This window comes from Protopterus annectens, chromosome 2.part0 (genome assembly GCF_019279795.1).
Source record: "Protopterus annectens isolate FY-2018-M chromosome 2.part0, PAN1.0, whole genome shotgun sequence".
Taxonomy (NCBI): domain Eukaryota; kingdom Metazoa; phylum Chordata; order Ceratodontiformes; family Protopteridae; genus Protopterus; species Protopterus annectens.
In genome coordinates, this window is record NC_056728.1 from 973,407,447 (window position 1) to 973,419,201 (window position 11,755).

An 11,755-nucleotide genomic window follows, 5' to 3' on the forward strand; every position below is an offset into this window, starting at 1 on the left:
CTTAGTGCAAGCGGTGAATTTTTCTGAATCCTAGGGCTTCTGTATGCACAATGACATTAATCAACAGACTCACCAATAAATACTGCTTTATTATAAGACTCATTTAAAACTTGTGGTACCACAAGTCATGGCCATATCTTCAAGGAGATTAATCATGCATTCTGAGGATTTCAGCTTTTATATCCATCTACACATGCTTGCATTTTTTTAGCCAACATTGGTGTATATATTTTATGCTTAAATAAATCCACTCACTTCTAATACAACATACTTACAATAAAGTTAAATTAATAAAACATATTTTAAATTTCCCTCACCTGTTTAACTATTGTTCTGCTTTAAAGTGAAAACGTTTACTCTGCTCTCATAACAGAAATCTTAAAAAGGAATACTTCTGTTTACATTGTAATTGGCTAAACAAAAAAGGGTATTTAAGATGCAGGTGAGTACAACATAGAGATTTTTCAGGAGCAAAAGAAAGCACCACAAATTAAATTGATCAATGTTTTAGTACTTTATTTTCTCATGATGCATAACCATAAAGATAACTTTTTTTTTTCTGGAAATTACCAAAATGTATCATCTAGAGCTGTCAGAGTTCTTACTGAACAGGATACAGGTATTTTATCGTCTGGGCTGTGCTGGCACCTGTTACTAAGTTTTCGTAGAAAAGAGATCAAATTTTTACATCCATTTTTAGAAGTAATCAGCATGGTTTATTACAGAGATATGATAACAATGTCAACATGTAGAGTAGAAATGAAACATCCAAATCAGCTACCTTTCTCACAACCACTATGCTCATTTCCACTGAAGATATCTTAATGAGCAACATGGGGAAAAGCAATGCACAAAAGGCAAAATACCATTTAAATAATACATTCCTGGCCACAGCAGCAGGCTCCACAATATTTAAAGAAAAATAATAATAAAGCGGCATAACAAATAAAGTAACTATACATATTTTCATATTTTAACAGTGTGTGTCAGTTAATGTCTCTAAGTCTGTAGGATACTATGGCTTGGGAGTATTGGCCAATAAGAAAATATGAAAATCTGTGAAGCATCATTTATTTACAGATTTCAAAAGTTAAATCAGGTTTTTGTACATTTCTGAAATTCTACTTTTTCTGCTGACAGCAGTGTTATCTGGTACTTTATGCTAAACACGGTAGCTAGCAAATCAAGGTTTGATTCATCAATGTTCCCTCACACTGAACTTTGCTAGATGATCATCTTCTTTCGGCTTTTAATTTTGCTAGATAACAGCCTGAAATTATTCTAATCACATCTTGAAAATGTAGGATGATAAGTTGTGTAGGCTGTACTCAAGTGTTTAAAAGCAGATTGTACAGATAATTCTATAACAACAAACTGATGGGCAAAGAAAACCAGAAAGCAAATCCATCAAATGGCAAAGGACAAAGCTAAAGTACTTCAGAGCCATACTAATGAAATGTGACTTTTTTTAAGAACAATCAGTTGTGTCCTTCAACAATGGACTTGAGGAGTACTGGTCTAAGAGTTGTTTGTGGCAAGGGTTGCAAACACATTCTGGATTGATTGAAGATGGTAGTGGAAGCTTATTGGCAGAACATGTTTCACAAAATATGCCTCTGCAGTTCTTGCACACATTCTAAAGAGAGTTGAAAACAGGAATATTTACATTAGGAACACACAATAATATAAATCATCTGCATTTAATTCAGTCTTGGGAATATGATGAGAGCTAGTTATGAGATATGACCTCATTAGATATAAAATGTATTTAAAGATATTTATGCAGAAAAACTGTAATATAGACCAACATATGAGAAAAGCAAAATAAAAATTTGATATCTCAGCATCAGTATGTAAAGCAAAATAAACTGGATACAGAAAGCCCTAAATTTACATGTACAATATACAGGTTTGTGAGGCACAGCAAAAGTCAGGCACCCAATATCTTTTTGTTACATTAGCTTTCCATAACATTATAAAAAGTCAGAAATTATAATCACTTTTCTAATAAATTAAAGACCAAAAACAGGCAAGTGTAGCAGATTTTAGACTTGCAAACCATGGATTACCCATAGCGATGTCATGAGACAGTTCAACTTTTAAGATGGTCTAATATTTGCCTTATTAAACTACTGCTCTGTTAAGAGATTAATAATACATTCATAGAGTGCATTCACCATAAATGACTTTTCGCATGCAACACAAAGCTTTCTGAATCAGACTTTTTTCAATGAAGAAAACAAACATAACAAAACAAAACATCCAAGCATCAAATACTTAAACATTCAACTTTAAAATATAAACACATGCAGAGCAGACAGCATTACAAACTTTCTTCAGATTTTAAAATAATTTTAGGGTATTTGGAAAGGCTAGTACATCTACGCTGTAGGAAAACAATCTACAAAATACAGGACTATGACTGGGTCTCAGATCATAGCCAGCTTACGTCTGAAGTATGGACACCAAAAATTCACTCAGAGTGGAATGAGGCGAACTAGAAAAGTGAATCTTGACATCCATGTTAAGAATACATAACTAGTAGTTATGTTTGGAAAAATCTGAAAAAGAATTTGTAGTAGAGATAATTTAGCTGTTACATATCAATTACAGAAAAAAGTACAGGCATGCAAAGTGCTTTATAGTCATGAAATCAGTAACATACTAAGTGCTGCGAACACTGACAGAAAAATTATTTAAAAGCGGTTAGTTATATACTTCACAGGTAATACTTTTGGTTTTCTTTTCTTTCTTTGTTTGTACCCAGTGCAAAGAGTATTACAGCTTTCAAAGCACTTCTACTGCTGTTCACAGTTTAATTTTTCCAAGTATTTTGGGTTTCTAATATCATGATGAGAATGGACCCCATTTCTAAGTCAGGATATGATGATGTTAGCCAAAAGCACTCCTCACAGCACCTGCAACGTGCCCAAAACTGACTCCTCCTGCAATTCATATGAAGTTACATGTATTGGTAGTATAACTAATTACGACCGTAAATTCTTTTTTTATGAGACCCATTGCTCCTACTACTGTTGGAACTGTCTGGGTATCTTTTTTTTCACATTGCTCTCAATTCTGCCTGCAAATCTTGACATTTTATGACTTTGTGACTCTCTGTACTTAAGACCCCTTAATTGATAGGTGCAGCAATTTCAATGATCAATGCTACTTTTGTCATTTTTCATGGACTACTATATCTGGTTTTCTTCCATTTATTTATTTTTTTGAATTGTTAGAAATGGGCGATCACATGTGATATGCACTTCATCATTATCTTTAATGCTTTGAGGTTCATACTTCCAATGCTTTTCTGCTACTTCTATATGGCAGTGTTTTCACAATCCTCAGTGCAACAATCTTGCCACATTATTGTGGCTTTCGAGGTATAGGCCCTCTGCCATGAGAATATCACACCCAGCAATAAGGTGTGTGACTGTTTCCAATTTTGTTTTAGAAAACCTGCATTTGTCTGTTACTATCATGCATTGCCATTATTAGCTTTTCATCTACTGGTTTCATCTCACTTCTCCTTAACCATTCCCGTGTCAAATTCTGATCAGCACAAGGCTGTTCCAGGAGATTTCTATACTTGCCACTATATTTATGGCTTTTCAACATTTCTTTTCTTCTCATCTTATCCTTCTCCTTATATTTTTTTTTTGACACATTCAGTTGCTGTCTGTTTCTCTCGAATTCTGGCTTGATTTTCATTCTTGACTGCCACCTGAATGCTTCTGCTAAACTAAGGACACACGTCATCTTAGACAACTTCTCCTCATACTGTAAACAATGTTTGGATCTGATGAGGTCAGAAGATATATACGCAGTCTGACCACTGCAGATCTATACATGTAATCGATTTTAAGGAGGCTCATACCTCCTTCAGACAGTGGAATATATAATCTTGGTATGGATTGACTTTTATATATCATTTGATAAGCATGAAGCATTTTTCTTGGTTTTCTCTTTCCTGCTCCTTCCTTTGTTGTGCAACTCCAAATGAACTTTTGTATTGGTTTCTTACTGAAGGCTCCTGAGCTTCATGTGGCAAGTGATTAGATGCTTCCTGTTCCACCTGTTTCTCCTTAATTTGGGGACTCATTGTTCCATCATGCTATCCATGCTGCGGTGGTGCAGCGGTAGCATTGTTGCCTCACAGCAAGAGGTTCTCCCATTTGATTCTCGGCTGGAGTGCGTGGAGTGCCTTCTGTGTGGAGTCTGCATGTCCTCCCCGCAGTTGGGTGGCGTTCGAAAGACGTGCGTAAATGGGCATGCCTTTGTTGAAGGTTGGACGTCGAGCTGGCACCTCTGCGTTCATGAAAATCTACTGCCAATCATTAGTGGACTGGAGTTCTGCTGTGGCAACCCCTAACCGGGAAAAGCCGAAAGACAAACAACAGCATTGTTCCATCATGCTGTGACATTACCGGAGTTAGATTTTCACTTCACAGGTAATCTATAACTTTGATTTCTACTTTAACTTCTGCATTACTAATCCTCTTTTCTTCTTTCCTCCTTTGTTTTATTATGTTTTGTATTGTGAAATGTTCCATTTTCATGTGCCTTTTCCAATATTTCTCTTCCAATATGTTTGCTGCTGCTTTTTTGTATTGATTAGTTTTGCTTTTTTCTTTGCCTAAATATTGCACCATATCAAATCTCTTTTTTTGTGAGCACTGCAAAGTGTATTACAGCTTTTAAAGCATGTCTGCTGTTGCTCTGTGGTAGCTGCCATGTACACTGAAGTGCAACACCCAAACATAACGGCTTTAAAAGGTGCATAACATACATGATTATGATTAAGTCTCTAATCATGACCAACTTATGACTTGAGACAAGAAAGTCAAGAAGTTGATTATAAAAGTGGAATGATGAAAGGCATTCGAGGTGAATCTTGGCATCCATGTTGAGAAATCAACAATTAATTGTCTTATGAGTGGGGAGCCTCAGTCATAATTCTTTATACATTTGTACACACAGCTTTAGCCACTCTGACATACTACTAAAGAAAAAAGAAAACATGTAGGAGTACAAAGTGTTTTATGGCTTTGAAACCCTTATAAAACTTATTGCACAGAGAGCAACTGGAAGCCAAGTGCCCTCCAGTGTGATGTTACTTTACTGCCACAAAACAGGTGTATCACAATGAAGTCTTTAACAGTTTTTAAAGCTGTTTAAGCTTCTCACCATCATTCTGTGCTATGGACAGTAGCTGCAGCATTACACGTACTAGACAATTTATGCTTAGGTCTCTCAATGGAGCACTGTATAACTACCTTATCTTTCTTCTGATCTTTAAGCAAAATCAGCAAGCTCCATGTTTTACAGCGTTATAACTTCATTAATTGTGGAAAGATTTTAACACAATGCAAACACAGAGAACTTTACATACACAAATTATGAATACATTACTAAACCTTGTATCCATATACACTCCCAATCTTCATAAAGTATTCTAAATGTAGGATATGATTAAAACTTGTAGTAGTTTAGCTAGTACTTTATATAGCTTAGTGCAGATCTGTCCTACATGTAGTGATAATATTTGCTTAAGACTTGCCACAATAATTTTTAATGTCTGACATTCAAGATAATAATTAACATCAGACATTACCAAAACAGTCTGGTGCCATTCTAATGTTGCCTGAACCACTATATTAATTTTTGACTTACAAGTTCCTACAAGAGGGCCACACATTTAAACAGTAAGAGCAAGTTCATCATACAAGTATCATGCACATCACATATGATATTCCACATTTCTGTATGGAAACAGGATGCCAGTTTAACTGGGGGTAAAAAAAGGCATTATGACTTAGCATTAATTGCATGCATAACACTTTTCAATAAACACCAACACCTATCACTTTTCTATTACCTGGGGCCATTGCCCTAACCTTTATAGGTGCATGACCAGACACTGCAACTTAACATAACTCTAATCCCTTAAGTAAATGAGCATGCTGCTGTGTTACATAGTATTTATCTAACTTGGCTAAATTCTTACACCTGTGGGAATACGTAAATTCTACTTGAACTCCTAAGGTTATTACATCATCTTCCATCCTCAGTCATTTCATGCATTTCATTACGACTCTACCTTCTCTAGTAATAATCTCCTTCCATACCCCCCCCCCCTCCAGAGATGTCCTCAGTATTACAGACAACCAATGTTTATCTGCTTTCCCACTTTCTGGGACCCTTAGCTTAAACTTTATAGGTAGATGATCAGACACTGTAGCTCAGTAAACCTCTATTCTCTCAGGACTGTATTCCAATCTTTCCCCAACAGTTAGGATCCCTTGATGAGCATTCTCTTCAGTTCTAAAACTATAAACTTAGGCAGGACATACATACTCATTAGACTACTTCTATGTCCGTCCTTTGGATGTGAAACAGGGGTCCCATCTGATTGAGTTGGTGATAGCACAGGTGGATGTAAAAGATCCCATAGTACTTATCAAAGTAAACAGAAGGGGGGAATTTCCTGGTGCCTTGGACAATTTACACTAATAGCATAAATACCACCTTGAGTCCCCCTAAAAAGAGGCCACTAGCCTAGTGGGACTATCCCAGTCAACAAAGGATAAATAAAAAAAATAAATAAATAGATTTCCAAAACAGTAGCCCCTCTCTGTCACAATCTTCCCTGTCCATTCTTTTTCTTCTTTGTTACTAAAGGAATCCCTCTCCCTTCTAATGCCATTACTCCCCTTTTTGTCCATGGTATTCAGCTAAATTCCCCCTTGAATCTCTTCTTTATCAAGTTCACATGTTCAGCATTATCTAAATGTGTCTCATGCAATACTGTTATTTTACTTACAGTGGATATAAAAAGTGTATATACCCCTGTTAAAATGCCAGGTTTTTGTGATATGAAAAAATGAGTCCACAATAAATCATTTCAAAACTTTTTTCACCTTTAATGTGACCTATAACCTGTACAATTCAAATGAAAAACAAACAAATCTGCTAGGGGAAAAAATATAAAAAAATTAAAAAATGTACAATAAGCTGGTTGCATAAGTGTGCACACCGTTAAACTAATACTTTGTTGAAGCACCTTTTGATTTAATTACAGAATTCAGTCTTCTTTGGTAGGAGTCTATCAGCATGGCACATCTTGACTGGGCAATATTTGCCCACTCTTCCTTGCAAAAGCACTCCAATGTCAGATTGCAAGGGCATCTCTTGTGCACAGCCCCCTTCAGGTCACCCCGCAGATTTTCTATTGGATTTAGGTCTGGGCTCTGGCTGGGCCATTCCAAAACTTTAATTTTCTTCTGGTGAAGTCATTCTTTTGTTGCTTTGGATGTATGCTTGGGGTCATTGTCATGTTGAAAGGCAAAATTCATCATCATCTTTCTAGCAGACATCTGAAGGTTTTGGGCCAAAAGTGGCTGGTGTTTGGAACTGTTCATAATTCCCTCCATCTTAACTAAAGCTCCAGTTCCAGCTGAAGAAAAGCAACCCTAAAGCATGATACTGCCACCACCATGCTTCGCCTTGGGGATGGTGCTCTTTTGGTGATGCGAAGTGTTGTTTTTGCTCTAAACGTACCTTTTGGAATTGTGGCCAAAAAGTTCAACCTTGTTCTCAATCACAGATACAAAATATTTAGTTTCAGACATTATTGCAGTAAATCTTCTGAGGGATGTCATCCACAACAACCTAGAGTTATTTGACACGACACATTTTTTGAGCAAGATCTATATAAATTATAAATATATTTAAAAAGAAACAATGGGAGCCAAGTCTGAGGAAAGGAGACGGATAAGGATGTAGAGGCTTGGTAGTGTAAGTAGTTGATTAGGTGATGTGACCTACAGTGAAGCACTTCAAAGGAGTGTTGTTAAGAAGATAGTGTTTTAAGCTGTGTTCTGAATTTAGAGTAAGAGGTTAGGTTTTTTAGGTAAGGTGGTAGTATGAAATGAAAAAGGAAATCTAAACCTGTTATTCACAATTTCATACATAAAGAAGTATGTATTTAATATTACCAGTAATAATACATATTATCAAAAATGAACAGTGCTGCTTACATGACTCTCTCTCTTGTTTGTGTATATATGGTTCTACTGTGTATGACAGGAATGACGGGACTAATTTAGTGCTGAATTGAAAACGCCAACAAAAAATAAATTTGAACATACACAATACCGAAAATGAAAAATACTGACTAAAATAATATTAAGAAAGGAAAACGATTTCCTCTCTTGATATTAACAATAAAAGCCTCATAACACTAGCCTTAAATTCATTTGAATAGCGGCAGTGTTACAGAAGGTTTTTACGACTGTAAGGTTAGGGTTGAGGGAAGGGACAGTGTTAGGATTAGGGTTAGCTACCCCCCTGCCCTTTTCAGTAATGGGTGCTTACCCTAATCCTAATTCTGCCCATTCCCTTTACCCTAACCCTACACATTACCTTCATAAAAACCTTCTCATACCTCTGCCACTACACAAGACACACTCGGACATAAAAACATTCACAAACAGACACACAAACATTGTATATATCCCCTACTACTACTTTCCTATGCTAGAATAGTCTGGATCCCAGACCTGATGGCTTCAAGACTTTAGTTTGTGTTTCTGAGTGGTCCAGACCTTGTTGTGCCAGTGGGAGGTCTTTCTGCTCATCAGTGAGAGTGGTAAGCATTAGAGCAGCCTATCTACCACAAGAGGAGTGGTCTCCAGCTCTGAAATTTACCTTATTAGCCATTTTGGGCTAATTCCTATACCTTTCAAGTTTCTAAGTTAAAATCCCTTGTTTGCGCGGGTTTGCTCTTGTTTTAGCTCGGCGGATCCTGTTTGGGTGTCCTGCAGACTACTACAGCACCAGAAATGAGAAGGAGAGACATTTTGCTGTTTTAAGTACCTGCTCTACGTACATGTTTGCACAGGTTTGTGCAAGTTTGCGCATCGCTGCTTAGCTAAGGTTAAACTATTCCCAGTGCCTTAAAGTCTGCTCTTCAGTTTTTCCCTTAGAACTAGCCAGTTTCTTATTTGTAAAACTTGAATCTGGTTTTTTTTTGCACTCGGTTCAGAACAGACGACAGTACTAAATAAGCCACAAATCTCTGAAGCACTAAACCTTTCTCATTACCTACTGGCTAACAGTTCTTTTGTTATTTATCTTCCTCAAAGTTACCTTGAGGAAACAAGCCTGAGTACTTACTACCCTCACTGTCTAGAGGTAAAAGTGATTACCCAACCATGACCAATGCACACCTCCCGGTGTTCTCTCCTGTCTATCTGATGAATGTGGGCATCTTGGGGCAATGTAGCAACTGCATTATGTACACCGACAGCCCTCTCCTGCTACCACCCAACACTACAACCTGTGAGAGATGCATTTATCTAGTCAAACTGGAGGGAAGGCTCTCTCAACCCAAGACTGAACTTGTCAGTCAAGAGGAGAAGGCAAACACCTACTCTACACCACACACACCACATAGTCCCAGTACATCTACACCACCAAGACCTACACATAGATACACAAAATCATTCTCGGAGGCTTTCAATAAGAATCTACCCAAACAACAGAGACCTCCAAAGCAGAAACAAAAGCAACCTCCAACCCTTAACACAACCCAAAAGACACATAACACACAGACTTGGTGTGCCACTCAACCACTGCCCATAAGGCAAATATCTAACACTCTGGTCATAGGTGACTCTATAGTCAGGTACACTGATGCTCCACTCACCAGAAGAGACAATGAAAAGGTTACTGTTAGCTGACTGTCAGGTGCCAAGATCCGCCACATAACCCAAGCACTCAGGTCACTCCACAACAAGTACAAATACGACTCAGTCATTGTCCATGTTGGTGTGTACAACCTGAGACGTACCTCTCTGGATTACATGAAAAGAGACATGATGGAGATCTCTGATCTTTTAATCCAGGCAGGTATCATCCTAGCCCTGAGTAGCATCTTACCTTTGCCCAGAATGATACCACAATACAAGGACAAAATGGTTGACTTCAACAATTGGCTAAGCTTCTGGTGTCATTCAAAGGGGATCCAGTACTTGTCTGCCTGGGACGACATGGCTGACAAACCACAATGCTTTGCCAAAGATGGCCTGCACCTGTCGTCCCTGGGATTCCGGATACTGGCTAAGGCTCTTGCTGCCCCTATAAGTGCCATTTTTAGGCAAAGATCAAAAAACAAAACCACCACCATAACTGATACAGGCAAGCAAAAACTGAGGGCAATGCTACTCAATGCTAGAAGTCTAAACCTCAAAATGCACTCACTCGAGGCGCTCCTTAAAATGGAGAATATCGATATCTGTGCAGTGACTGAAACCTGATTCAAGGTTCCGGACAGCACCCCTGCATTACCAGGATATAACTCGTACCATACCTTTCGGCCATCAAACTAGGAAGGACAACCACACCTCCAGGCTATTTGCCCAACATAATTCAGCCAAAATTATCCAAGTGCAACTAAATCTGGGCAAAACTGCAATCCATATTGTAGCTTGCTACAGATCCCCCACCATGCCCCACGATTCCCACTCCTCTTTTCTTGATATAATAGAGAATATCAGGGTCCAGCCAAACACCCTAATATTGGGAGATTTCAACTACCCCTCCATTAACTGGGAAAACTAGTCTTGAACTCCTTTCATCAACGCTTCCTTGAATTCATAAACTCCAATGCCCTGGATCAGCTTGTCCACACCCCTACCAGGGGCAATAATATCTTAGACCTAGTAATTACCAACATGAGTGACAGGTGCTCCACACCTGAAGTCAACTACTCGCTGGTCAGACCAGGCCATAAACTAATCACCCTAGATATCTGCATCCCGCCCCCATCCCCCATTAAAGAAACCACAGTAAAAAACTTCTCCAAAGCCAACTTCGTGCTTCTTAAGGCAGAAGTGGCCAATTTCACAACACCCATGCAGATGGACAATACAGTTACCACTGCCAAATCTTATACAAATGCACTCTATAAGCACCTACAAGGGTGCGTGGATCATGCTATCCCTAAAAGAACCAAGACTCAGTTTTCTAAAAAAAGGAAACCAATCTGGTGGCCCCCTGCTATAAACAAACTCTACAACAGAAGGAAAAACTATTGGAAAAGAGAGTTAAATCCCATGAGCGTAGGAGCTCCTTGGACAGCCACGGCAAGAAGATGAGATCACTCATAAAATCCTCCAAAGTGAACTATGAAAACAAGATTGCCACTAACTCTAAGGACAACCACAAAGCATTCTACAGCTATGTCAAGAATCTCAATGGCAACACCCAGATCTGCTCTGAGTTACAGCACAATGGCACAAAATTCACAGACCCAACTGATATCGTCAACATCCTGGCTGATAGGTTCAGTGCCAATTTCACCCCCCACCTCCTAAAGGGCCCATATCCATACTGGAAGAATGCAGTGTCCCTGCAATCACAACTGAACAGGTGAAAACTGTGCTATCAAATGCCAAGAACACAGCATCCATGGGGCCGGATAATATCGATGGCTGCGTTCTATACGAACTTCAGAATGAACTAGCCCCTCACCTAAACACTATGTTCAATCATAGCCTCTCAACAGGCTTTGTACCCACTGAATGGCGCACAGCAACAGTTGTACCACTCCACAAAGGGGGAGCCACCACGGACCCTGGGAACTATCTCCTATTAGCCTGACGAGCCTGGTCTGCAAGGCCATACCAGCATACTTTCTTGGAACTCAAACAAGGATATTGGTAACCTACAAACTCTGCACCCCACCTAG

The 11,755-nt window shown here is 38.6% G+C and overlaps 1 protein-coding gene across 1 annotated transcript in view; it reads right to left on the reverse strand.

Moving 5' to 3' along the window:
- Window positions 1-490: 490 nt before the first annotated feature.
- The window catches only part of LOC122793328 (protein RUFY3-like), a gene marked incomplete in the record, with an annotated part of 2,132,439 nt that continues 2,121,174 nt past the window's right edge, over window positions 491-11,755 (reverse strand). The window contains 1 exon segment of the mRNA XM_044061223.1: window positions 491-1,636. Coding sequence (XP_043917158.1) covers window positions 1,469-1,636 — 168 coding nt within the window.